Source organism: Eucyclogobius newberryi, unplaced genomic scaffold, assembly GCF_026437365.1.
Source record: "Eucyclogobius newberryi isolate DKJ021-1_F unplaced genomic scaffold, fEucNew1.0.hap1 SCAF_22, whole genome shotgun sequence".
NCBI lineage: Eukaryota > Metazoa > Chordata > Actinopteri > Gobiiformes > Gobiidae > Eucyclogobius > Eucyclogobius newberryi.
The window spans coordinates 29081045-29108021 of record NW_027315857.1 but is presented as its reverse complement, the minus strand read 5'-3'; the positions used below and the strand labels follow the sequence as shown (position 1 = coordinate 29108021).

Sequence of the window (26977 nt, the reverse complement as noted above, 5' to 3'; positions counted from 1 at the left end):
CCTCAGTCTCTCTGACGTTCTCTCTGACGTTCTCTCTGTTCCTCAGTCTCTCTGGCGTTCTCTCTGACGTTCTCTCTGTTCCTCAGTCTCTCTGGCGTTCTCTCTGTTCCTCAGTCTCTCTGGCGTTCTCTCTGACGTTCTCTCTGTTCCTCAGTCTCTCTGACGTTCTCTCTGTTCCTCAGTCTCTCTGACGTTCTCTCTGTTCCTCAGTCTCTCTGACGTTCTCTCTGTTCCTCAGTCTCTCTGACGTTCTCTCTGACGTTCTCTCTGTTCCTCAGTCTCTCTGACGTTCTCTCTGACGTTCTCTCTGTTCCTCAGTCTCTCTGGCGTTCTCTCTAACGTTCTCTCTGTTCCTCAGTCTCTCTGGCGTTCTCTCTGTTCCTCAGTCTCTCTGGCGTTCTCTCTGACGTTCTCTCTGTTCCTCAGTCTCTCTGACGTTCTCTCTGACATTCTCTCTGTTCCTCAGTCTCTCTGACGTTCTCTCTGTTCCTCAGTCTCTCTGGCGTTCTCTCTGACCTTCTCTCTGTTCCTCAGTCTCTCTGACGTTCTCTCTGTTCCTCAGTCTCTCTGGCGTTCTCTCTGACGTTCTCTCTGTTCCTCAGTCTCTCTGACGTTCTCTCTGACGTTCTCTCTGTTCCTCAGTCTCTCTGGCGTTCTCTCTGACGTTCTCTCTGTTCCTCAGTCTCTCTGACGTTCTCTCTGTTCCTCAGTCTCTTTGACGGTCTCTCTGACGTTCTCACTGTTCCTCAGTCTCTCTGACGTTCTCTCTGACGTTCTCTCTGTTCCTCAGTCTCTCTGGCGTTCTCTCTGACGTTCTCTCTGTTCCTCAGTCTCTCTGGCGTTCTCTCTGACGTTCTCTCTGTTCCTCAGTCTCTCTGGCGTTCTCTCTGACGTTCTCTCTGTTCCTCAGTCTCTCTGGCGTTCTCTCTGACGTTCTCTCTGTTCCTCAGTCTCTCTGACGTTCTCTCTGACGTTCTCTCTGTTCCTCAGTCTCTCTGGCGTTCTCTCTGACGTTCTCTCTGTTCCTCAGTCTCTCTGACGTTCTCTCTGACGTTCTCTCTGTTCCTCAGTCTCTCTGACGTTCTCTCTGACGTTCTCTCTGTTCCTCAGTCTCTCTGACGTTCTCTCTGACGTTCTCTCTGTTCCTCAGTCTCTCTGACGTTCTCTGTGACGTTCTCTCTGTTCCTCAGTCTCTCTGACGTTCTCTCTGACGTTCTCTGTTCCTCAGTCTCTCTGACGTTCTCTCTGACGTTCTCTCTGTTCCTCAGTCTCTCTGACGTTCTCTCTGTTCCTCAGTCTCTCTGACGTTCTCTCTGACGTTCTCTCTGTTCCTCAGTCTCTCTGACGTTCTCTCTGACGTTCTCTCTGTTCCTCAGTCTCTCTGACGTTCTCTCTGTTCCTCAGTCTCTCTGACGTTCTCTCTGACGTTCTCTCTGACGTTCTCTCTGTTCCTCAGTCTCTCTGACGTTCTCTCTGACGTTCTCTCTTTTCCTCAGTTTCTCTGACGTTCTCTCTGACGTTCTCTCTGTTCCTCAGTCTCTCTTACGTTCTCTCTGTTCCTCAGTCTCTCTGACGTTCTCTCTGTTCCTCAGTCTCTCTGACGTTCTCTCTGACGTTCTCTCTGTTCCTCAGTCTCTCTGACGTTCTCTCTGACGTTCTCTCTGTTCCTCAGTCTCTCTTACGTTCTCTCTGACGTTCTCTCTGTTCCTCAGTCTCTCTGACGTTCTCTCTGTTCCTCAGTCTCTCTGACGTTCTCTCTGACAATCTCTCTGTTCCTCAGTCTCTCTGACGTTCTCTTTGTTCCTCAGTCTCTCTGACGTTCTCTCTGACGTTCTCTCTGTTCCTCAGTCTCTCTGACGTTCTCTCTGTTCCTCAGTCTCTCTGACGTTCTCTCTGTTCCTCAGTCTCTCTGGCGTTCTCTCTGTTCCTCAGTCTCTCTTACGTTCTCTCTGACGTTCTCTCTGTTCCTCAGTCTCTCTGACGTTCTCTCTGTTCCTCAGTCTCTCTGACGTTCTCTCTGTTCCTCAGTCTCTCTGACGTTCTCTCTGTTCCTCAGTCTCTCTGACGTTCTCTCTGTTCCTCAGTCTCTCTTACGTTCTCTCTGACGTTCTCTCTGTTCCTCAGTCTCTCTGACGTTCTCTCTGTTCCTCAGTCTCTCTGACGTTCTCTCTGACGTTCTCTCTGTTCCTCAGTCTCTCTTACGTTCTCTCTGACGTTCTCTCTGTTCCTCAGTCTCTCTGACGTTCTCTCTGTTCCTCAGTCTCTCTGACGTTCTCTCTGACGTTCTCTCTGTTCCTCAGTCTCTCTGACGTTCTCTCTGTTCCTCAGTCTCTCTTACGTTCTCTCTGACGTTCTCTCTGTTCCTCAGTCTCTCTGACGTTCTCTCTGTTCCTCAGTCTCTCTGACGTTCTCTCTGACGATTTCTCTGTTCCTCAGTCTCTCTTACGTTCTCTCTGACGTTCTCTCTGTTCCTCAGTCTCTCTGACGTTCTCTCCTTTCCTCAGTCTCTCTGACGTTCTCTCTGTTCCTCAGTCTCTCTGACGTTCTCTCTGTTCCTCAGTCTCTTCCTCAGTCTCTCTGACGTTCTCTCTGTTCCTCAGTCTCTCTTACGTTCTCTCTGACGTTCTCTCTGTTCCTCAGTCTCTCTGACGTTCTCTCTGTTCCTCAGTCTCTCTGACGTTCTCTCTGTTCCTCAGTCTCTCTGACGTTCTCTCTGTTCCTCAGTCTCTCTTACGTTCTCTCTGTTCCTCAGTCTCTCTTACGTTCTCTCTGACGTTCTCTCTGTTCCTCAGTCCCTCTGACGTTCTCTCTGTTCCTCAGTCTCTCTGACGTTCTCTCTGACGTTCTCTCTGTTCCTCAGTCTCTCTTACGTTCTCTCTGACGTTCTCTCTGTTCCTCAGTCTCTCTGACGTTCTCTCTGTTCCTCAGTCTCTCTGACGTTCTCTCTGTTCCTCAGTCTCTCTGACGTTCTCTCTGTTCCTCAGTCTCTCTGACGTTCTCTCTGTTCCTCAGTCTCTCTGACGTTCTCTCTGTTCCTCAGTCTCTCTTACGTTCTCTCTGACGTTCTCTCTGTTCCTCAGTCTCTCTGACGTTCTCTCTGTTCCTCAGTCTCTCTGACGTTCTCTCTGACGTTCTCTCTGTTCCTCAGTCTCTCTGACGTTCTCTCTGTTCCTCAGTCTCTCTTACGTTCTCTCTGACGTTCTCTCTGTTCCTCAGTCTCTCTGACGTTCTCTCTGTTCCTCAGTCTCTCTGACGTTCTCTCTGACGTTTTCTCTGTTCCTCAGTCTCTCTTACGTTCTCTCTGACGTTCTCTCTGTTCCTCAGTCTCTCTGACGTTCTCTCTGTTCCTCAGTCTCTCTGACGTTCTCTCTGACGTTCTCTCTGTTCCTCAGTCTCTCTGACGTTCTCTCTGTTCCTTAGTCTCTCTGACGTTCTCTCTGTTCCTCAGTCTCTCTGACGTTCTCTCTGTTCCTCAGTCTCTCTGACGTTCTCTCTGTTCCTCAGTCTCTCTGACGTTCTCTCTGACGTTCTCTCTGTTCCTCAGTCTCTCTGACGTTCTCTCTGACGTTCTCTCTGTTCCTCAGTCTCTCTGACGTTCTCTCTGTTCCTCAGTCTCTCTGACGTTCTCTCTGTTCCTCAGTCTCTCTGACGTTCTCTCTGTTCCTCAGTCTCTTTGACGGTCTCTCTGACGTTCTCTCTGTTCCTCAGTCTCTCTGGCGTTCTCTCTGACGTTCTCTCTGTTCCTCAGTCTCTCTGGCGTTCTCTCTGACGTTCTCTCTGTTCCTCAGTCTCTCTGGCGTTCTCTCTGACGTTCTCTCTGTTCCTCAGTCTCTCTGGCGTTCTCTCTGACGTTCTCTCTGTTCCTCAGTCTCTCTGGCGTTCTCTCTGACGTTCTCTCTGACGTTCTCTCTGTTCCTCAGTCTCTCTGGCGTTCTCTCTGACGTTCTCTCTGTTCCTCAGTCTCTCTGACGTTCTCTCTGTTGTTCTCTCTGTTCCTCAGTCTCTCTGGCGTTCTCTCTGACGTTCTCTCTGTTCCTCAGTCTCTCTGACGTTCTCTCTGTTCCTCAGTCTCTATGGCGTTCTCTCTGACGTTCTCTCTGTTCCTCAGTCTCTCTGACGTTCTCTCTGACGTTCTCTCTGTTCCTCAGTCTCTCTGGCGTTCTCTCTGACGTTCTCTCTGTTCCTCAGTCTCTCTGACGTTCTCTCTGTTCCTCAGTCTCTCTGACGTTCTCTCTGTTCCTCAGTCTCTCTGACGTTCTCTCTGTTCCTCAGTCTCTCTGACGTTCTCTCTGTTCCTCAGTCTCTCTGACGTTCTCTCTGACGTTCTCTCTGTTCCTCAGTCTCTCTGACGTTCTCTCTGACGTTCTCTCTGTTCCTCAGTCTCTCTGGCGTTCTCTCTGACGTTCTCTCTGTTCCTCAGTCTCTCTGGCGTTCTCTCTGTTCCTCAGTCTCTCTGGCGTTCTCTCTGACGTTCTCTCTGTTCCTCAGTCTCTCTGACGTTCTCTCTGACATTCTCTCTGTTCCTCAGTCTCTCTGACGTTCTCTCTGTTCCTCAGTCTCTCTGGCGTTCTCTCTGACCTTCTCTCTGTTCCTCAGTCTCTCTGACGTTCTCTCTGGCGTTCTCTCTGACGTTCTCTCTGTTCCTCAGTCTCTCTGACGTTCTCTCTGACGTTCTCTCTGTTCCTCAGTCTCTCTGGCGTTCTCTCTGACTTTCTCTCTGTTCCTCAGTCTCTCTGACGTTCTCTCTGTTCCTCAGTCTCTCTGACGTTCTCTCTGACGTTCTCTCTGTTCCTCAGTCTCTCTGGCGTTCTCTCTGACGTTCTCTCTGTTCCTCAGTCTCTCTGGCGTTCTCTCTGACGTTCTCTCTGTTCCTCAGTCTCTCTGGCGTTCTCTCTGACGTTCTCTCTGTTCCTCAGTCTCTCTGGCGTTCTCTCTGACGTTCTCTCTGTTCCTCAGTCTCTCTGACGTTCTCTCTGACGTTCTCTCTGTTCCTCAGTCTCTCTGGCGTTCTCTCTGACGTTCTCTCTGTTCCTCAGTCTCTCTGACGTTCTCTCTGACGTTCTCTCTGTTCCTCAGTCTCTCTGGCGTTCTCTCTGACGTTCTCTCTGTTCCTCAGTCTCTCTGGCGTTCTCTCTGACGTTCTCTCTGTTCCTCAGTCTCTCTGGCGTTCTCTCTGACGTTCTCTCTGTTCCTCAGTCTCTCTGACGTTCTCTCTGTTCCTCAGTCTCTATGGCGTTCTCTCTGACGTTCTCTCTGTTCCTCAGTCTCTCTGACGTTCTCTCTGACGTTCTCTCTGTTCCTCAGTCTCTCTGGCGTTCTCTCTGACGTTCTCTCTGTTCCTCAGTCTCTCTGACGTTCTATCTGTTCCTCAGTCTCTCTGACGTTCTCTCTGTTCCTCAGTCTCTCTGACGTTCTCTCTGTTCCTCAGTCTCTCTGACGTTCTCTCTGTTCCTCAGTCTCTCTGACGTTCTCTCTGACGTTCTCTCTGTTCCTCAGTCTCTCTGACGTTCTCTCTGACGTTCTCTCTGTTCCTCAGTCTCTCTGGCGTTCTCTCTGACGTTCTCTCTGTTCCTCAGTCTCTCTGACGTTCTCTCCGACATTCTCTCTGTTCCTCAGTCTCTCTGACGTTCTCTCTGTTCCTCAGTCTCTCTGGCGTTCTCTCTGACCTTCTCTCTGTTCCTCAGTCTCTCTGACGTTCTCTCTGACGTTCTCTCTGTTCCTCAGTCTCTCTTACGTTCTCTCTGTTCCTCAGTCTCTCTGACGTTCTCTCTGTTCCTCAGTCTCTCTGACGTTCTCTCTGACGTTCTCTCTGTTCCTCAGTCTCTCTTACGTTCTCTCTGACGTTCTCTCTGTTCCTCAGTCTCTCTGACGTTCTCTCTGTTCCTCAGTCTCTCTGACGTTCTCTCTGACGTTCTCTCTGTTCCTCAGTCTCTCTTACGTTCTCTCTGACGTTCTCTCTGTTCCTCAGTCTCTCTGACGTTCTCTCTGTTCCTCAGTCTCTGACGTTCTCTCTGACGTTCTCTCTGTTCCTCAGTCTCTCTGACGTTCTCTCTGTTCCTCAGTCTCTCTGACGTTCTCTTACGTTCTCTCTGTTCCTCAGTCTCTCTTACGTTCTCTCTGACGTTCTCTCTGTTCCTCAGTCTCTCTGACGTTCTCTCTGTTCCTCAGTCTCTCTGACGTTCTCTCTGACGTTCTCTCTGTTCCTCAGTCTCTCTGACGTTCTCTCTGTTCCTCAGTCTCTCTTACGTTCTCTCTGACGTTCTCTCTGTTCCTCAGTCTCTCTGACGTTCTCTCTGTTCCTCAGTCTCTCTGACGTTCTCTCTGACGTTCTCTCTGTTCCTCAGTCTCTCTTACGTTCTCTCTGACGTTCTCTCTGTTCCTCAGTCTCTCTGACGTTCTCTCTGACGTTCTCTCTGTTCCTCAGTCTCTCTGACGTTCTCTCTGACGTTCTCTCTGTTCCTCAGTCTCTCTGACGTTCTCTCTGTTCCTCAGTCTCTCTGACGTTCTCTCTGTTCCTCAGTCTCTCTGACGTTCTCTCTGTTCCTCAGTCTCTCTGACGTTCTCTCTGTTCCTCAGTCTCTCTGACGTTCTCTCTGTTCCTCAGTCTCTCTGACGTTTTCTCTGTTCCTCAGTCTCTCTGACGTTCTCTCTGTTCCTCAGTCTCTCTGACGTTCTCTCTGACGTTCTCTCTGTTCCTCAGTCTCTCTGACGTTCTCTCTGACGTTCTCTCTGTTCCTCAGTCTCTCTGACGTTCTCTCTGTTCCTCAGTCTCTCTGACGTTCTCTCTGTTCCTCAGTCTCTCTGACGTTCTCTCTGACGTTCTCTCTGTTCCTCTCCCTCTGACGTTCTCTCTGTTCCTCAGTCTCTCTTACGTTCTCTCTGACGTTCTCTCTGTTCCTCAGTCTCTCTGACGTTCTCTCTGTTCCTCAGTCTCTCTGACGTTCTCTCTGACGTTCTCTCTGTTCCTCAGTCTCTCTGACGTTCTCTCTGTTCCTCAGTCTCTCTGACGTTCTCTCTGTTCCTCAGTCTCTCTTACGTTCTCTCTGTTCCTCAGTCTCTCTTACGTTCTCTCTGACGCTCTCTCTGTTCCTCAGTCCCTCTGACGTTCTCTCTGTTCCTCAGTCTCTCTGACGTTCTCTCTGACGTTCTCTCTGTTCCTCAGTCTCTCTGACGTTCTCTCTGTTCCTCAGTCTCTCTGACGTTCTCTCTGTTCCTCAGTCTCTCTGACGTTCTCTCTGTTCCTCAGTCTCTCTGACGTTCTCTCTGTTCCTCAGTCTCTCTGACGTTCTCTCTGTTCCTCAGTCTCTCTGACGTTCTCTCTGTTCCTCAGTCTCTCTGACGTTTTCTCTGTTCCTCAGTCTCTCTGACGTTCTCTCTGTTCCTCAGTCTCTCTGACGTTCTCTCTGACGTTCTCTCTGTTCCTCAGTCTCTCTTACATTCTCTCTGACGTTCTCTCTGTTCCTCAGTCTCTCTGACGTTTCTCTGTTCCTCAGTCTCTCTGACGTTCTCTCTGACGTTCTCTCTGTTCCTCAGTCTCTCTGACGTTCTCTCTGTTCCTCAGTCTCTCTGACGTTCTCTCTGTTCCTCAGTCTCTCTGACGTTCTCTCTGTTCCTCAGTCTCTCTGACGTTCTCTCTGACGTTCTCTCTGTTCCTCTCCCTCTGACGTTCTCTCTGTTCCTCAGTCTCTCTTACGTTCTCTCTGATGTTCTCTCTGTTCCTCAGTCTCTCTGACGTTCTCTCTGTTCCTCAATCTCTCTGACGTTCTCTCTGACGTTCTCTCTGTTCCTCAGTCTCTCTGACGTTCTCTCTGTTCCTCAGTCTCTCTGACGTTCTCTCTGTTCCTCAGTCTCTCTGACGTTCTCTCTGTTCCTCAGTCTCTCTGACGTTCTCTCTGTTCCTCAGTCTCTCTGACGTTCTCTCTGTTCCTCAGTCTCTCTGACGTTCTCTCTGACGTTCTCTCTGTTCCTCAGTCTCTCTTACGTTCTCTCTGACGTTCTCTCTGTTCCTCAGTCTCTCTGACGTTCTCTCTGACGTTCTCTCTGTTCCTCAGTCTCTCTGACGTTCTCTCTGTTCCTCAGTCTCTCTTACGTTCTCTCTGACGTTCTCTGTTCCTCAGTCTCTCTGACGTTCTCTCTGTTCCTCAGTCTCTCTGACGTTCTCTCTGTTCCTCAGTCTCTCTGACGTTCTCTCTGTTCCTCAGTCTCTCTTACGTTCTCTCTGACGTTCTCTCTGTTCCTCAGTCCCTCTGACGTTCTCTCTGTTCCTCAGTCTCTCTGACGTTCTCTCTGACGTTCTCTCTGTTCCTCAGTCTCTCTGACGTTCTCTCTGACGTTCTCTCTGTTCCTCAGTCTCTCTGACGTTCTCTCTGTTCCTCAGTCTCTCTGACGTTCTCTCTGTTCCTCAGTCTCTCTGACGTTCTCTCTGTTCCTCAGTCTCTCTGACGTTCTCTCTGTTCCTCAGTCTCTCTGACGTTCTCTGTTTCTCAGTCTCTCTGGCGTTCTCTCTGACGTTCTCTCTGTTCCTCAGTCTCTCTGACGTTCTCTCTGACGTTCTCTCTGTTCCTCAGTCTCTCTGACGTTCTCTCTGTTCCTCAGTCTCTCTGGCGTTCTCTCTGACGTTCTCTCTGTTCCTCAGTCTCTCTGGCGTTCTCTGTGACGTTCTCTCTGTTCCTCAGTCTCTCTGACGTTCTCTCTGACGTTCTCTCTGTTCCTCAGTCTCTCTGACGTTCTCTCTGACGTTCTCTCTGTTCCTCAGTCTCTCTGACGTTCTCTCTGTTCCTCAGTCTCTCTGACGTTCTCTCTGTTCCTCAGTCTCTGACGTTCTCTCTGTTCCTCAGTCTCTCTGACGTTCTCTCTGTTCCTCAGTCTCTCTGACGTTCTCTCTGTTCCTCAGTCTCTCTGGCGTTCTCTCTGTTCCTCAGTCTCTCTGACGTTCTCTCTGACGTTCTCTCTGTTCCTCAGTCTCTCTGACGTTCTCTCTGACGTTCTCTCTGTTCCTCAGTCTCTCTGACGTTCTCTCTGACGTTCTCTCTGTTCCTCAGTCTCTCTGACGTTCTCTCTGTTCCTCAGTCTCTCTTACGTTCTCTCTGACGTTCTCTCTGTTCCTCAGTCTCTCTGACGTTCTCTCTGTTCCTCAGTCTCTCTGACGTTCTCTCTGTTCCTCAGTCTCTCTTACGTTCTCTCTGACGTTCTCTCTGTTCCTCAGTCCCTCTGACGTTCTCTCTGTTCCTCAGTCTCTCTGACGTTCTCTCTGACGTTCTCTCTGTTCCTCAGTCTCTCTGACGTTCTCTCTGACGTTCTCTCTGTTCCTCAGTCTCTCTGACGTTCTCTCTGTTCCTCAGTCTCTCTGACGTTCTCTCTGACGTTCTCTCTGTTCCTCAGTCTCTCTGACGTTCTCTGACGTTCTCTCTGTTCCTCACTCTCTCTTACGTTCTCTCTGACGTTCTCTCTGTTCCTCAGTCTCTCTGACGTTCTCTCTGTTCCTCAGTCTCTCTGACTTTCTCTCTGACGTTCTCTCTGTTCCTCAGTCTCTCTGGCGTTCTCTCTGTTCCTCAGTCTCTCTGACATTCTCTCTGACGTTCTCTCTGTTCCTCAGTCTCTCTGACGTTCTCTCTGACGTTCTCTCTGTTCCTCAGTCTCTCTGGCGTTCTCTCTGTTCCTCAGTCTCTCTGACATTCTCTCTGACGTTCTCTCTGTTCCTCAGTCTCTCTGACGTTCTCTCTGTTCCTCAGTCTCTCTGACGTTCTCTCTGTTCCTCAGTCTCTCTGACGTTCTCTCTGTTCCTCAGTCTCTCTGACGTTCTCTCTGTTCCTCAGTCTCTCTGACGTTCTCTCTGACGTTCTCTCTGTTCCTCAGTCTCTCTGACGTTCTCTCTGTTCCTCAGTCTCTCTGACGTTCTCTCTGTTCCTCAGTCTCTCTGGCGTTCTCTCTGACGTTCTCTCTGTTCCTCAGTCTCTCTGACGTTCTCTCTGACGTTCTCTCTGTTCCTCAGTCTCTCTGACGTTCTCTCTGTTCCTCAGTCTCTGACGTTCTCTCTGTTCCTCAGTCTCTCTGACGTTCTCCCTGTTCCTCAGTCTCTCTGACGTTCTCTCTGTTCCTCAGTCTCTCTGACGTTCTCTCTGACGTTCTCTCTGTTCCTCAGTCTCTCTGACGTTCTCTCTGTTCCTCAGTCTCTCTGACGTTCTCTCTGTTCCTCAGTCTCTCTGGCGTTCTCTCTGTTCCTCAGTCTCTCTGACATTCTCTCTGACGTTCTCTCTGTTCCTCAGTCTCTCTGACGTTCTCTCTGACGTTCTCTCTGTTCCTCAGTCTCTCTGACGTTCTCTCTGTTCCTCAGTCTCTCTGACGTTCTCTCTGTTCCTCAGTCTCTCTGACGTTCTCTCTGTTCCTCAGTCTCTCTGACGTTCTCTCTGTTCCTCAGTCTCTCTGACGTTCTCTCTGTTCCTCAGTCTCTCTGACGTTCTCTCTGTTCCTCAGTCTCTCTGACGTTCTCTCTGTTCCTCAGTCTCTCTGACGTTCTCTCTGTTCCTCAGTCTCTCTGACGTTCTCTCTGTTCCTCAGTCTCTCTGACGTTCTCTCTGTTCCTCAGTCTCTCTGACGTTCTCTCTGTTCCTCAGTCTCTCTGACGTTCTCTCTGTTCCTCAGTCTCTCTGACGTTCTCTCTGTTCCTCAGTCTCTCTGACGTTCTCTCTGTTCCTCAGTCTCTCTGACGTTCTCTCTGTTCCTCAGTCTCTCTGGCGTTCTCTCTGTTCCTCAGTCTCTCTGGCGTTCTCTCTGTTCCTCAGTCTCTCTGGCGTTCTCTCTGTTCCTCAGTCTCTCTGACATTCTCTCTGACGTTCTCTCTGTTCCTCAGTCTCTCTGACGTTCTCTCTGACGTTCTCTCTGTTCCTCAGTCTCTCTGGCGTTCTCTCTGTTCCTCAGTCTCTCTGACATTCTCTCTGACGTTCTCTCTGTTCCTCAGTCTCTCTGACGTTCTCTCTGTTCCTCAGTCTCTCTGACGTTCTCTCTGTTCCTCAGTCTCTCTGACGTTCTCTCTGTTCCTCAGTCTCTCTGACGTTCTCTCTGTTCCTCAGTCTCTCTGACGTTCTCTCTGTTCCTCAGTCTCTCTGACGTTCTCTCTGTTCCTCAGTCTCTCTGACGTTCTCTCTGTTCCTCAGTCTCTCTGACGTTCTCTCTGTTCCTCAGTCTCTCTGACGTTCTCTCTGTTCCTCAGTCTCTCTGACGTTCTCTCTGTTCCTCAGTCTCTCTGACGTTCTCTCTGACGTTCTCTCTGTTCCTCAGTCTCTCTGGCGTTCTCTCTGTTCCTCAGTCTCTCTGGCGTTCTCTCTGTTCCTCAGTCTCTCTGACATTCTCTCTGACGTTCTCTCTGTTCCTCAGTCTCTCTGACGTTCTCTCTGACGTTCTCTCTGTTCCTCAGTCTCTCTGGCGTTCTCTCTGTTCCTCAGTCTCTCTGACATTCTCTCTGACGTTCTCTCTGTTCCTCAGTCTCTCTGACGTTCTCTCTGACGTTCTCTCTGTTCCTCAGTCTCTCTGACGTTCTCTCTGTTCCTCAGTCTCTCTGACGTTCTCTCTGTTCCTCAGTCTCTCTGACGTTCTCTCTGTTCCTCAGTCTCTCTGACGTTCTCTCTGTTCCTCAGTCTCTCTGACGTTCTCTCTGTTCCTCAGTCTCTCTGACGTTCTCTCTGTTCCTCAGTCTCTCTGACGTTCTCTCTGACGTTCTCTCTGTTCCTCAGTCTCTCTGACGTTCTCTCTGTTCCTCAGTCTCTCTGACGTTCTCTCTGTTCCTCAGTCTCTCTGACGTTCTCTCTGTTCCTCAGTCTCTCTGACGTTCTCTCTGTTCCTCAGTCTCTCTGACGTTCTCTCTGTTCCTCAGTCTCTCTGACGTTCTCTCTGTTCCTCAGTCTCTCTGGCGTTCTCTCTGTTCCTCAGTCTCTCTGACATTCTCTCTGACGTTCTCTCTGTTCCTCAGTCTCTCTGACGTTCTCTCTGACGTTCTCTCTGTTCCTCAGTCTCTCTGACGTTCTCTCTGTTCCTCAGTCTCTCTGACGTTCTCTCTGTTCCTCAGTCTCTCTGACGTTCTCTCTGTTCCTCAGTCTCTGACGTTCTCTCTGTTCCTCAGTCTCTCTGACGTTCTCTCTGACGTTCTCTCTGTTCCTCAGTCTCTCTGACGTTCTCTCTGTTCCTCAGTCTCTCTGACGTTCTCTCTGTTCCTCAGTCTCTCTGACGTTCTCTCTGTTCCTCAGTCTCTCTGGCGTTCTCTCTGTTCCTCAGTCTCTCTGACATTCTCTCTGACGTTCTCTCTGTTCCTCAGTCTCTCTGACGTTCTCTCTGACGTTCTCTCTGTTCCTCAGTCTCTCTGACGTTCTCTCTGTTCCTCAGTCTCTCTGACGTTCTCTCTGTTCCTCAGTCTCTCTGACGTTCTCTCTGTTCCTCAGTCTCTCTGACGTTCTCTCTGTTCCTCAGTCTCTCTGACGTTCTCTCTGACGTTCTCTCTGTTCCTCAGTCTCTCTGACGTTCTCTCTGTTCCTCAGTCTCTCTGACGTTCTCTCTGTTCCTCAGTCTCTCTGACGTTCTCTCTGTTCCTCAGTCTTTCTGACGTTCTCTCTGTTCCTCAGTCTCTCTGACGTTCTCTCTGACGTTCTCTCTGTTCCTCAGTCTCTCTGACGTTCTCTCTGTTCCTCAGTCTCTCTGACGTTCTCTCTGTTCCTCAGTCTTTCTGACGTTCTCTCTGTTCCTCAGTCTCTCTGACGTTCTCTCTGACGTTCTCTCTGTTCCTCAGTCTCTCTGACGTTCTCTCTGTTCCTCAGTCTCTCTGACGTTCTCTCTGTTCCTCAGTCTTTCTGACGTTCTCTCTGTTCCTCAGTCTCTCTGACGTTCTCTCTGACGTTCTCTCTGTTCCTCAGTCTCTCTGACGTTCTCTCTGTTCCTCAGTCTCTCTGGCGTTCTCTCTGTTCCTCAGTCTCTCTGACATTCTCTCTGACGTTCTCTCTGTTCCTCAGTCTCTCTGACGTTCTCTCTGACGTTCTCTCTGTTCCTCAGTCTCTCTGGCGTTCTCTCTGACGTTCTCTCTGTTCCTCAGTCTCTCTGACGTTCTCTCTGACGTTCTCTCTGTTCCTCAGTCTCTCTGGCGTTCTCTCTGACGTTCTCTCTGTTCCTCAGTCTCTCTGACGTTCTCTCTGTTCCTCAGTCTCTCTGACGTTCTCTCTGTTCCTCAGTCTCTCTGACGTTCTCTCTGTTCCTCAGTCTCTCTGACGTTCTCTCTGTTCCTCAGTCTCTCTGACGTTCTCTCTGTTCCTCAGTCTCTCTGACGTTCTCTCTGTTCCTCAGTCTCTCTGACGTTCTCTCTGTTCCTCAGTCTCTCTGACGTTCTCTCTGTTCCTCAGTCTCTCTGACGTTCTCTCTGTTCCTCAGTCTCTCTGACGTTCTCTCTGTTCCTCAGTCTCTCTGACGTTCTCTCTGACGTTCTCTCTGTTCCTCAGTCTCTCTGGCGTTCTCTCTGTTCCTCAGTCTCTCTGGCGTTCTCTCTGTTCCTCAGTCTCTCTGACATTCTCTCTGACGTTCTCTCTGTTCCTCAGTCTCTCTGACGTTCTCTCTGACGTTCTCTCTGTTCCTCAGTCTCTCTGGCGTTCTCTCTGTTCCTCAGTCTCTCTGACATTCTCTCTGACGTTCTCTCTGTTCCTCAGTCTCTCTGACGTTCTCTCTGACGTTCTCTCTGTTCCTCAGTCTCTCTGACGTTCTCTCTGTTCCTCAGTCTCTCTGACGTTCTCTCTGTTCCTCAGTCTCTCTGACGTTCTCTCTGTTCCTCAGTCTCTCTGACGTTCTCTCTGTTCCTCAGTCTCTCTGACGTTCTCTCTGTTCCTCAGTCTCTCTGACGTTCTCTCTGTTCCTCAGTCTCTCTGACGTTCTCTCTGACGTTCTCTGTTCCTCAGTCTCTCTGACGTTCTCTCTGTTCCTCAGTCTCTCTGACGTTCTCTCTGTTCCTCAGTCTCTCTGACGTTCTCTCTGTTCCTCAGTCTCTCTGACGTTCTCTCTGTTCCTCAGTCTCTCTGACGTTCTCTCTGTTCCTCAGTCTCTCTGACGTTCTCTCTGTTCCTCAGTCTCTCTGACGTTCTCTCTGTTCCTCAGTCTCTCTGGCGTTCTCTCTGTTCCTCAGTCTCTCTGACATTCTCTCTGACGTTCTCTCTGTTCCTCAGTCTCTCTGACGTTCTCTCTGACGTTCTCTCTGTTCCTCAGTCTCTCTGACGTTCTCTCTGTTCCTCAGTCTCTCTGACGTTCTCTCTGTTCCTCAGTCTCTCTGACGTTCTCTCTGTTCCTCAGTCTTTCTGACGTTCTCTCTGTTCCTCAGTCTCTCTGACATTCTCTCTGACGTTCTCTCTGTTCCTCAGTCTCTCTGACGTTCTCTCTGACGTTCTCTCTGTTCCTCAGTCTCTCTGACGTTCTCTCTGTTCCTCAGTCTCTCTGACGTTCTCTCTGTTCCTCAGTCTCTCTGACGTTCTCTCTGTTCCTCAGTCTCTCTGACGTTCTCTCTGTTCCTCAGTCTCTCTGACGTTCTCTCTGACGTTCTCTCTGTTCCTCAGTCTCTCTGACGTTCTCTCTGTTCCTCAGTCTCTCTGACGTTCTCTCTGTTCCTCAGTCTCTCTGACGTTCTCTCTGACGTTCTCTGTTCCTCAGTCTCTCTGACGTTCTCTCTGTTCCTCAGTCTCTCTGACGTTCTCTCTGTTCCTCAGTCTCTCTGACGTTCTCTCTGTTCCTCAGTCTCTCTGACGTTCTCTCTGTTCCTCAGTCTCTCTGACGTTCTCTCTGTTCCTCAGTCTCTCTGACGTTCTCTCTGTTCCTCAGTCTCTCTGGCGTTCTCTCTGTTCCTCAGTCTCTCTGACATTCTCTCTGACGTTCTCTCTGTTCCTCAGTCTCTCTGACGTTCTCTCTGACGTTCTCTCTGTTCCTCAGTCTCTCTGACGTTCTCTCTGTTCCTCAGTCTCTCTGACGTTCTCTCTGTTCCTCAGTCTCTCTGACGTTCTCTCTGTTCCTCAGTCTTTCTGACGTTCTCTCTGTTCCTCAGTCTCTCTGACATTCTCTCTGACGTTCTCTCTGTTCCTCAGTCTCTCTGACGTTCTCTCTGACGTTCTCTCTGTTCCTCAGTCTCTCTGACGTTCTCTCTGTTCCTCAGTCTCTCTGACGTTCTCTCTGTTCCTCAGTCTCTCTGACGTTCTCTCTGTTCCTCAGTCTCTCTGACGTTCTCTCTGTTCCTCAGTCTCTCTGACGTTCTCTCTGACGTTCTCTCTGTTCCTCAGTCTCTCTGACGTTCTCTCTGTTCCTCAGTCTCTCTGACGTTCTCTCTGTTCCTCAGTCTCTCTGACGTTCTCTCTGTTCCTCAGTCTTTCTGACGTTCTCTCTGTTCCTCAGTCTCTCTGACGTTCTCTCTGACGTTCTCTCTGTTCCTCAGTCTCTCTGACGTTCTCTCTGTTCCTCAGTCTCTCTGACGTTCTCTCTGTTCCTCAGTCTCTCTGACGTTCTCTCTGTTCCTCAGTCTCTCTGACGTTCTCTCTGTTCCTCAGTCTCTCTGACGTTCTCTCTGTTCCTCAGTCTCTCTGACGTTCTCTCTGTTCCTCAGTCTCTCTGCAGGTTTGCTGAGACAGGCCACTTACACCACCACACGCCTCGGCATCTACACCATCCTCTTTGAGAAGATGACCTCCAGCGATGGACGGCCGCCAAACTTCTTTGTCAAGGTCCATCAAACTCACAGGGAGGGCATCTGACACAAAGCACAGTATCTGACAGGTGTCTCCCTCTGCAGGCGGGGATCGGAATGACGGCAGGAGCCATCGGGGCCTTTGTGGGGACCCCAGCTGAGGTCGCTCTGATCAGGATGACTGCAGACGGCCGGTGAGACCTGCTTTAGACCTGCTTTAGTCCTGGTTTAGACCCGCTTTAGTCCTGGTTTAGACCCGCTTTAGTCCTGTTTTAGTCCCGCTTTAGTCCCGCTGTAGACCCGCTTTAGTCCCGCTTTAGTCCTGCTGTAGACCCGCTTTAGTCCTGCTTTAGACCTGCTTTAGTCCTGCTTTAGTCCTGTTTTAGACCTGCTTTAGTCCTGCTTTAATCCTGCTTTAGTCCTGCTTTAGTCCTGCTTTAATCCTGCTTTAGTCCTGTTTTAGACCTGCTTTAGTCCTGCTTTAGTCCCGCTTTAGTCCTGCTGTAGACCCGCTTTAGTCCTGTTTTAGACCTGCTTTAGTCCTGGTTTAGACCTGCTTTAGTCCCGCTTTAGTCCCGCTGTAGACCCGCTTTAGTCCCGCTTTAGTCCCGCTTTAGTCCCGCTGTAGACCCGCTTTAGTCCCGCTTTAGTCCTGGTTTAGACCTGCTTTAGTCCTGCTTTAGACCCGCTTTAGTCCTGCTTTAGTCCCGCTTTAGTCCCGCTGTAGACCCGCTTTAGTCCCGCTTTAGTCCCGCTTTAGTCCCGCTTTAGTCCCGCTTTAGTCCCGCTGTAGACCCGCTTTAGTCCCGCTTTAGTCCTGCTGTAGTCCCGCTTTAGTCCCGCTGTAGTCCCGCTTTAGTCCTGCTGTAGACCCGCTTTAGTCCTGTTTTAGACCTGCTTTAGTCCTGCTTTAATCCTGCTTTAGTCCTGTTTTAGACCTGCTTTAGTCCTGCTTTAGACCCGCTTTAGTCCCGCTTTAGTCCTGCTGTAGACCCGCTTTAGTCCTGTTTTAGACCTGCTTTAGTCCTGCTTTAATCCTGCTTTAGTCCTGTTTTAGACCTGCTTTAGTCCTGCTTTAGACCCGCTTTAGTCCCGCTTTAGTCCTGCTGTAGACCCGCTTTAGTCCTGTTTTAGACCTGCTTTAGTCCTGCTTTAATCCTGCTTTAGTCCTGTTTTAGACCTGCTTTAGTCCTGCTTTAGACCCGCTTTAGTCCTGTTTTAGACCTGCTTTAGTCCTGCTTTAATCCTGCTTTAGTCCTGTTTTATTCCTGCTTTAGTCCTGCTTTAGACCTGCTTTAGACCTGGTTTAGTCCTGTTTTAGACCTGCTTTAGTCCTGCTTTAGTCCTGCTTTAGACCTGCTTTAGTCCTGCTTTAGTCCTGCTTTAGTCCTGCTTTAGTCCTGCTTTAGTCCTGCTTTAGTCCTGCTTTAGACCCGCTTTAGTCCTGCTTTAGACCTGCTTTAGTCCCGCTTTAGACCTGCTTTAGTCCTGGTTTAGTCCTGCTTTAGTCCTGCTTTAGTCCTGCTTTAGACCCGCTTTAGTCCTGCTTTAGTCCTGCTTTAGTCCTGCTTTAGACCCGCTTTAGTCCTGCTTTAGTCCTGCTTTAGTCCCGCTTTAGTCCCGCTTTAGTCCTGCTTTAGTCCTGCTTTAGTCCCGCTTTAGTCCTGCTTTAGTCCCGCTTTAGTCCCGCTTTAGTCCTGCTTTAGTCCTGCTTTAGTCCCGCTTTAGTCCTGCTTTAGTCCCGCTTTAGTCCCGCTTTAGTCCCGCTTTAGTCCCGCTTTAGTCCCGCTTTAGTCCCGTTTTAGTCCTGCTTTAGACCTGCTTTAATCCTGCTTTAGTCCCGCTTTAGTCCCGCTTTAGTCCCGCTTTAGTCCCGCTTTAGTCCCGCTTTAGTCCCGCTTTAGTCCCGCTTTAGTCCCGCTTTAGTCCCGCTTTAGTCCTGCTTTAGTCCCGCTTTAGTCCTGCTTTAGTCCTGCTTTAATCCTGCTTTAGTCCTGTTTTAGACCTGCTTTAGACCTGCTTTAGACCTGCTTTAATCCTGCTTTAGTCCTGCTTTAATCCTGCTTTAGTCCTGTTTTAGACCTGCTTTAGACCTGCTTTAGACCTGCTTTAGTCCTGCTTTAGACCTGCTTTAGTCCTGCTTTAGTCCTGTCTTTAGTCCTGTCTCTAGACCCCCTTTAGTCCCGCTTTAGTCCTGTCTTTAGTCCCGCTTTAGTCCTGTCTTTAGTCCTGTCTTTAGTCCCGCTTTAGTCCTGTCTTTAGTCCCGCTTTAGTCCTGCTGTAGACCCGCTTTAGTCCTGTTTTAGACCTGCTTTAGTCCTGCTTTAATCCTGCTTTAGTCCTGTTTTAGACCTGCTTTAGTCCTGCTTTAGACCCGCTTTAGTCCTGTTTTAGACCTGCTTTAGTCCTGCTTTAATCCTGCTTTAGTCCTGTTTTAGACCTGCTTTAGTCCTGCTTTAGACCCGCTTTAGTCCCGCTTTAGTCCTGCTGTAGACCCGCTTTAGTCCTGTTTTAGACCTGCTTTAGTCCTGCTTTAGTCCTGCTTTAGACCTGCTTTAGTCCTGCTTTAGTCCTGCTTTAGTCCTGCTTTAGTCCTGCTTTAGTCCTGCTTTAGTCCTGCTTTAGTCCTGCTTTAGACCCGCTTTAGTCCTGCTTTAGACCTGCTTTAGTCCCGCTTTAGACCTGCTTTAGTCCTGGTTTAGTCCTGCTTTAGTCCTGCTTTAGTCCTGCTTTAGACCCGCTTTAGACCCGCTTTAGTCCTGCTTTAGTCCTGCTTTAGTCCCGCTTTAGTCCCGCTTTAGTCCCGCTTTAGTCCTGCTTTAGTCCCGCTTTAGTCCCGCTTTAGTCCCGCTTTAGTCCCGCTTTAGTCCCGCTTTAGTCCCGCTTTAGTCCTGCTTTAGTCCCGCTTTAGTCCCGCTTTAGTCCCGCTTTAGTCCCGCTTTAGTCCCGCTTTAGTCCCGCTTTAGTCCCGCTTTAGTCCCGCTTTAGTCCCGCTTTAGTCCCGCTTTAGTCCCGCTTTAGTCCCGCTTTAGTCCCGCTTTAGTCCTGCTTTAGTCCCGCTTTAGTCCTGCTTTAGTCCCGCTTTAGTCCCGCTTTAGTCCCGCTTTAGTCCCGCTTTAGTCCCGCTTTAGTCCCGTTTTAGTCCCGCTTTAGTCCTGCTTTAGTCCTGCTTTAGTCCCGCTTTAGTCCCGCTTTAGTCCCGCTTTAGTCCCGCTTTAGTCCCGCTTTAGTCCCGCTTTAGTCCCGCTTTAGTCCCGCTTTAGTTCTGCTTTAATCCTGCTTTAGTCCTGTTTTAGACCTGCTTTAGACCTGCTTTAGACCTGCTTTAATCCTGCTTTAGTCCTGCTTTAATCCTGATTTAGTCCTGTTTTAGACCTGTTTTAGACCTGCTTTAGACCTGCTTTAGACCCGCTTTAGTCCTGCTTTAGACCTGCTTTAGTCCCGCTTTAGACCTGCTTTAGTCCTGCTTTAGTCCCGCTTTAGTCCTGCTTTAGTCCTGCTTTAATCCTGCTTTAGTCCTGTTTTAGACCTGCTTTAGACCTGCTTTAGACCTGCTTTAATCCTGCTTTAGTCCTGCTTTAATCCTGCTTTAGTCCTGTTTTAGACCTGCTTTAGACCTGCTTTAGTCCTGTCTTTAGTCCTGTCTCTAGACCCCCTTTAGTCCCGCTTTAGTCCTGTCTTTAGTCCCGCTTTAGTCCTGTCTTTAGTCCTGTCTTTAGTCCCGCTTTAGTCCTGTCTTTAGTCCCGCTTTAGTCCTGCTGTAGACCCGCTTTAGTCCTGTTTTAGACCTGCTTTAGTCCTGCTTTAATCCTGCTTTAGTCCTGTTTTAGACCTGCTTTAGTCCTGCTTTAGACCCGCTTTAGTCCTGTTTTAGACCTGCTTTAGTCCTGCTTTAATCCTGCTTTAGTCCTGTTTTAGACCTGCTTTAGTCCTGCTTTAGACCCGCTTTAGTCCCGCTTTAGTCCTGCTGTAGACCCGCTTTAGTCCTGTTTTAGACCTGCTTTAGTCCTGCTTTAGTCCTGCTTTAGACCTGCTTTAGTCCTGCTTTAGTCCTGCTTTAGTCCTGCTTTAGTCCTGCTTTAGTCCTGCTTTAGTCCTGCTTTAGTCCTGCTTTAGACCCGCTTTAGTCCTGCTTTAGACCTGCTTTAGTCCCGCTTTAGACCTGCTTTAGTCCTGGTTTAGTCCTGCTTTAGTCCTGCTTTAGTCCTGCTTTAGACCCGCTTTAGACCCGCTTTAGTCCTGCTTTAGTCCTGCTTTAGTCCTGCTTTAGTCCCGCTTTAGTCCCGCTTTAGTCCCGCTTTAGTCCTGCTTTAGTCCCGCTTTAGTCCTGCTTTAGTCCCGCTTTAGTCCCGCTTTAGTCCCGCTTTAGTCCTGCTTTAGTCCTGCTTTAGTCCCGCTTTAGTCCCGCTTTAGTCCCGCTTTAGTCCCGCTTTAGTCCCGCTTTAGTCCCGCTTTAGTCCCGCTTTAGTCCCGCTTTAGTCCTGCTTTAGTCCCGCTTTAGTCCCGCTTTAGTCCCGCTTTAGTCCCGCTTTAGTCCCGCTTTAGTCCCGCTTTAGTCCTGCTTTAGTCCCGCTTTAGTCCTGCTTTAGTCCCGCTTTAGTCCCGCTTTAGTCCCGCTTTAGTCCCGCTTTAGTCCCGCTTTAGTCCCGTTTTAGTCCTGCTTTAGTCCTGCTTTAGTCCTGCTTTAGTCCCGCTTTAGTCCCGCTTTAGTCCCGCTTTAGTCCCGCTTTAGTCCCGCTTTAGTCCCGCTTTAGTCCCGCTTTAGTCCCGCTTTAGTTCTGCTTTAATCCTGCTTTAGTCCTGTTTTAGACCTGCTTTAGACCTGCTTTAGACCTGCTTTAATCCTGCTTTAGTCCTGCTTTAATCCTGATTTAGTCCTGTTTTAGACCTGTTTTAGACCTGCTTTAGACCTGCTTTAGACCCGCTTTAGTCCTGCTTTAGACCTGCTTTAGTCCTGCTTTAGTCCTGTCTTTAGTCCTGTCTTTAGTGGTGTGTCTGTGCTCACAGGCTCCCCCTGGCGGAGAGGAGAGGTTACACAAACGTCTTCAATGCTTTGGCTCGAATCACAAGAGAAGAAGGCGTGACCACCATGTGGAGGGTGTGTCCTGTGTGTGTGTTGTGTGTTTCAGGGATGGTGTGTTGTGTGTTTCAGGGATGGTGTGTTGTGTGTTTCAGGGATGGTGTGTTGTGTGTTTCAGGGATGGTGTGTTGTGTGTTTCAGGGATGGTGTGTTGTGTGTTTCAGGGATGGTGTGTTGTGTGTTTCAGGGATGGTGTGTTGTGTGTTTCAGGGATGATGTGTTGTGTGTTTCAGGGATGATGTGTTGTGTGTTTCAGGGATGATGTGTTGTGTGTTTCAGGGATGATGTGTTGTGTGTTTCAGGGATGATGTGTTGTGTGTTTCAGGGATGGTGTGTTGTGTGTTTCAGGGATGGTGTGTTGTGTGTTTCAGGGATGGTGTGTTGTGTGTTTCAGGGATGGTGTGTTGTGTGTTTCAGGGATGGTGTGTTGTGTGTTTCAGGGATGGTGTGTTGTGTGTTTCAGGGATGATGTGTTGTGTGTTTCAGGGATGATGTGTTGTGTGTTTCAGGGATGATGTGTTGTGTGTTTCAGGGATGGTGTGTTGTGTGTTTCAGGGATGGTGTGTTGTGTGTTTCAGGGATGGTGTGTTGTGTGTTTCAGGGATGATGTGTTGTGTGTTTCAGGGATGGTGTGTTGTGTGTTTCAGGGATGATGTGTTGTGTGTTTCAGGGATGGTGTGTTGTGTGTTTCAGGGATGGTGTGTTGTGTGTTTCAGGGATGGTGTGTTGTGTGTTTCAGGGATGGTGTGTTGTGTGTTTCAGGGATGGTGTGTTGTGTGTTTCAGGGATGATGTGTTGTGTGTTTCAGGGATGATGTGTTGTGTGTTTCAGGGATGATGTGTTGTGTGTTTCAGGGATGATGTGTTGTGTGTTTCAGGGATGATGTGTTGTGTGTTTCAGGGATGGTGTGTTGTGTGTTTCAGGGATGGTGTGTTGTGTGTTTCAGGGATGGTGTGTTGTGTGTTTCAGGGATGGTGTGTTGTGTGTTTCAGGGATGGTGTGTTGTGTGTTTCAGGGATGGTGTGTTGTGTGTTTCAGGGATGGTGTGTTGTGTGTTTCAGGGATGATGTGTTGTGTGTTTCAGGGATGATGTGTTGTGTGTTTCAGGGATGATGTGTTGTGTGTTTCAGGGATGATGTGTTGTGTGTTTCAGGGATGGTGTGTTGTGTGTTTCAGGGATGGTGTGTTGTGTGTTTCAGGGATGATGTGTTGTGTGTTTCAGGGATGGTGTGTTGTGTGTTTCAGGGATGGTGTGTTGTGTGTTTCAGGGATGGTGTGTTGTGTGTTTCAGGGATGATGTGTTGTGTGTTTCAGGGATGATGTGTTGTGTGTTTCAGGGATGATGTGTTGTGTGTTTCAGGGATGATGTGTTGTGTGTTTCAGGGATGGTGTGTTGTGTGTTTCAGGGATGGTGTGTTGTGTGTTTCAGGGATGATGTGTTGTGTGTTTCAGGGATGGTGTGTTGTGTGTTTCAGGGATGGTGTGTTGTGTGTTTCAGGGATGGTGTGTTGTGTGTTTCAGGGATGGTGTGTTGTGTGTTTCAGGGATGGTGTGTTGTGTGTTTCAGGGATGATGTGTTGTGTGTTTCAGGGATGGTGTGTTGTGTGTTTCAGGGATGGTGTGTTGTGTGTTTCAGGGATGGTGTGTTGTGTGTTTCAGGGATGGTGTGTTGTGTGTTTCAGGGATGATGTGTTGTGTGTTTCAGGGATGGTGTGTTGTGTGTTTCAGGGATGGTGTGTTGTGTGTTTCAGGGATGATGTGTTGTGTGTTTCAGGGATGGTGTGTTGTGTGTTTCAGGGATGGTGTGTTGTGTGTTTCAGGGATGGTGTGTTGTGTGTTTCAGGGATGGTGTGTTGTGTGTTTCAGGGATGGTGTGTTGTGTGTTTCAGGGATGATGTGTTGTGTGTTTCAGGGATGGTGTGTTGTGTGTTTCAGGGATGGTGTGTTGTGTGTTTCAGGGATGATGTGTTGTGTGTTTCAGGGATGGTGTGTTGTGTGTTTCAGGGATGATGTGTTGTGTGTTTCAGGGATGGTGTGTTGTGTGTTTCAGGGATGGTGTGTTGTGTGTTTCAGGGATGATGTGTTGTGTGTTTCAGGGATGATGTGTTGTGTGTTTCAGGGATGATGTGTTGTGTGTTTCAGGGATGATGTGTTGTGTGTTTCAGGGATGGTGTGTTGTGTGTTTCAGGGATGGTGTGTTGTGTGTTTCAGGGATGATGTGTTGTGTGTTTCAGGGATGGTGTGTTGTGTGTTTCAGGGATGGTGTGTTGTGTGTTTCAGGGATGGTGTGTTGTGTGTTTCAGGGATGGTGTGTTGTGTGTTTCAGGGATGGTGTGTTGTGTGTTTCAGGGATGATGTGTTGTGTGTTTCAGGGATGGTGTGTTGTGTGTTTCAGGGATGGTGTGTTGTGTGTTTCAGGGATGGTGTGTTGTGTGTTTCAGGGATGGTGTGTTGTGTGTTTCAGGGATGATGTGGTGTGTGTTTCAGGGATGATGTGTTGTGTGTTTCAGGGATGATGTGTTGTGTGTTTCAGGGATGATGTGTTGTGTGTTTCAGGGATGATGTGTTGTGTGTTTCAGGGATGATGTGTTGTGTGTTTCAGGGATGGTGTGTTGTGTGTTTCAGGGATGGTGTGTTGTGTGTTTCAGGGATGGTGTGTTGTGTGTTTCAGGGATGATGTGTTGTGTGTTTCAGGGATGATGTGTTGTGTGTTTCAGGGATGATGTGTTGTGTGTTTCAGGGATGATGTGTTGTGTGTTTCAGGGATGATGTGTTGTGTGTTTCAGGGATGATGTGTTGTGTGTTTCAGGGATGTGTGCCGACCATGACTCGAGCTCTGGTGGTGAACGCGGCTCAACTCGCCTCTTACTCTCAGACCAAACAGGCTCTGCTCGACTCAGGTCAGTGACGGCTCCGACTGTGGCGCCCCTTGTGGCGCCCCCTTGTGGCGCCCTTATGTGCCTGACTGTGGCGCCCCCTTGTGGCGCCCCCTTGTGGCGCCCTTATGTGCCTGACTGTGGCGCCCCCTTGTGGCGCCCCCTTGTGGCGCCCTTATGTGCCTGACTGTGGCGCCCCCTTGTGGCGCCCTTATGTGCCTGACTGTGGCGCCCCCTTGTGGCGCCCTTATGTGCCTGACTGTGGCGCCCCCTTGTGGCGCCCCCTTGTGGCGCCCTTATGTGCCTGACTGTGGCGCCCCCTTGTGGCGCCCTTATGTGCCTGACTGTGGCGCCCCCTTGTGGCGCCCTTATGTGCCTGACTGTGGCGCCCCCTTGTGTCTTCAGGATACTTCGGTGATGACATCCTGTGCCACTTCTGTGCCAGTATGATCAGTGGTCTGGTGACCACTGCCGCCTCCATGCCCGTGGACATCGTCAAGACCAGGTCTGTAGCGGGTCCTCTGGGGGTCCTCTGGGGGTCCTCTGGGGGTCCTCTGGGGGTCCTCTGGGGGTGCAGGTCCTCTGGGGTCCTGGTCCAAACTCAGACTAACTCATGTTTCTTACAGGATCCAGAACATGAAGATGATCGACGGGAAACCAGAGTACAAGAACGGACTGGTGAGTCCTGGTCCTGGTCCTGGTCCTGGTCCTGGTCCTGGTCCTGGTCCTGGTCCTGGTCCTGGTCCTGGTCAGAGGGGGCCACAGTGGGGGAGGAAGTGTCAAATCTACAGTTGAGGAGTCAGTTTCCGGTCTTCTGCGTAAGAGGGGCTCTGGGCTTGAAGTTTGTGAGAAGCTGGAGCCCGCTCCACACAGAGGCGGGGCGGGGCCCGCTCCACACAGAGGCGGGGCGGGGCCCGCTCCACACAGAGGCGGGGCGGGGCCCGCTCCACACACGCATGTAGCTCCTCCTCCTCTGCCTCTCTGAAGTCCTCACCACAGGTTGGAGAGCTTCAGCCTCTGTTCGTGAGGATCAAGTGAACCATGACGTGGTCAGACCAGCCCGGCGTGGCTCCGCCCACACGTGGAAGGCGTGGCTCCGCCCACACGTGGAAGGCGTGGCTCCGCCCACACGTGGAAGGCGTGGCTGTTGCAGTGATCCAGTGTGCTTTCTTGCAGGAGGTTCTGGCTCGCGTGGTGGGGAAGGAGGGCTTCTTCTCTCTGTGGAAAGGCTTCACTCCGTACTACGCTCGGCTCGGGCCCCACACGGTCCTCACCTTCATCTTCCTGGAGCAGATGAACCGCCTCTACAAGAGCCGCGTCCTGGACCGTTAGAAACATCGAGGAGCAGATGAACCGCCTCTACAAGAGCTGCGTCCTGGAGCCTTAGAAACATCCAGAGGAAACATCTCATCTCTGGACTCGACTCCAGATCATGAACTTCAGAAATATATTGAGTTTTACAGATTGAGTTCAAGGACTGGCCAATCAGAACAGAGGATGAGCTCAAAGCAACCTATCAGATGCAAAGAGACAAACATGATTTTTTTAGTTTCAAACCCTTAATTATCTATCTTTAAAAGTGACCATTAGAACAGCCTGGTTTAGTCCTGGTTTAGTCCTGGTTTAGTCCTGGTTTAGACCTGGTTTAGTCCTGGTTTAGACCTGGTTTAGTCCTGGTTTAGTCCTGGTTTAGACCTGGTTTAGTCCTGGTTTAGTCCTGGTTTAGTCCTGGTTTAGACCTGGTTTAGTCCTGGTTTAGTCCTGGTTTAGACCTGGTTTAGTCCTGGTTTAGTCCTGGTTTAGACCTGGTTTAGACCTGGTTTAGTCCTGGTTTAGTCCTGGTTTAGACCTGGTTTAGTCCTGGTTTAGACCTGGTTTAGTCCTGGTTTAGTCCTGGTTTAGTCCTGGTTTAGTCCTGGTTTAGACCTGGTTTAGTCCTGGTTTAGACCTTGTTTAGACCTGGTTTAGACCTGGTTTAGTCCTGGTTTAGTCCTGGTTTAGTCCTGGTTTAGACCTGGTTTAGACCTTGTTTAGACCTGGTTTAGACCTGCTTTAGTCCTGGTTTAGTCCTGGTTTAGTCCTGGTTTAGTCCTGGTTTAGTCCTGGTTTAGTCCTGGTTTAGACCTGGTTTAGTCCTGGTTTAGTCCTGGTTTAGACCTGGTTTAGTCCTGGTTTAGTCCTGGTTTAGTCCTGGTTTAGTCCTGGTTTAGTCCTGGTTTAGTCCTGGTTTAGTCCTGGTTTAGACCTGGTTTAGTCCTGGTTTAGTCCTGGTTTAGTCCTGGTTTAGTCCTGGTTTAGTCCTGGTTTAGACCTGGTTTAGTCCTGGTTTAGTCCTGGTTTAGTCCTGGTTTAGTCCTGGTTTAGATCTGGTTTAGACCTGGTTTAGACCTGGTTTAGTTCTTGCGTCACAAACTATTTTAATCTTAATGTCTGAATAGAATTGTGTGTTTTTAGTCAAACTGAAAACAGGAGCTGCGTCTGATTAGTGGAACAGGCTACTCTCTGATTGGTTAAGCCCTCCTCCTGCTGTGCTCTGATTGGCCCGTTTTACTGCCACATTTCTGTTTGTTCTGAAAAGAGTTTCTGTTGTGAATAAGTCATTATTAAAGAAATACTCAGTCTTATTACTTTTCTCAAGTTTGTACTACAACAACTAGTACTACAACAACTAGTACTACAACAACTAGTACTACAACAACTAGTACTACAACAGCTACTGCTAGTACTACAACAGCTACTGCTAGTACTACAACAGCTACTGCTAGTACTACAACAGCTACTGCTAGTACTACAACAGCTACTGCTAGTACTACAACAGCTACTAGTACTACAACAGCTACTAGTACTACAACAGCTACTACTACTACTACAACTACTACTACTACTACAACTACTACTAGTACTACTACAACTACTACTAGTACTACAACAGCTACTGCTAGTACTACAACAGCTACTGCTAGTACTACAACAGCTACTGCTAGTACTACAACAGCTACTGCTAGTACTACAACAGCTACTGCTAGTACTACAACAGCTACTGCTAGTACTACAACAGCTACTGCTAGTACTACAACAGCTACTGCTAGTACTACAACAGCTACTGCTAGTACTACTACAACTACTAAATATTTACTGCTGAAGTGCTGAAATCCTTGAGTGACTTAAAAGCAGAAGTAACTGAAGCGTCAGAGCGCCCCCTGCAGACACTATGAAAGTATAACAGTCAGGCTGGTGTTCCGCTCAGAGACTGCAGGGGGCGACAGACGCGTAGAGCTCAGACAGCAGGAGTAATGCAGGAGTAATACAGGAGTAATGCAGGAGTAATACAGG

The 26977-nt window shown here is 49.5% G+C and overlaps 1 protein-coding gene across 1 annotated transcript in view; it reads left to right on the top strand.

Moving 5' to 3' along the window:
- slc25a11 (solute carrier family 25 member 11) overlaps positions 1-26268 on the top strand; it is a 41921-nt gene extending 15653 nt beyond the window's left edge. Inside the window, exons 3-9 of the mRNA XM_072459345.1 lie at positions 15608-15725; positions 15794-15882; positions 20696-20786; positions 23578-23668; positions 24050-24149; positions 24271-24322; positions 24821-26268. Of these exons, the coding sequence (XP_072315446.1) occupies positions 15608-15725; positions 15794-15882; positions 20696-20786; positions 23578-23668; positions 24050-24149; positions 24271-24322; positions 24821-24976 (697 nt within the window). The 3' untranslated portion in view covers positions 24977-26268. The remainder of the gene's footprint in view (positions 1-15607; positions 15726-15793; positions 15883-20695; positions 20787-23577; positions 23669-24049; positions 24150-24270; positions 24323-24820) is intronic.
- The last annotated feature ends 709 nt before the right edge of the window (positions 26269-26977 follow it).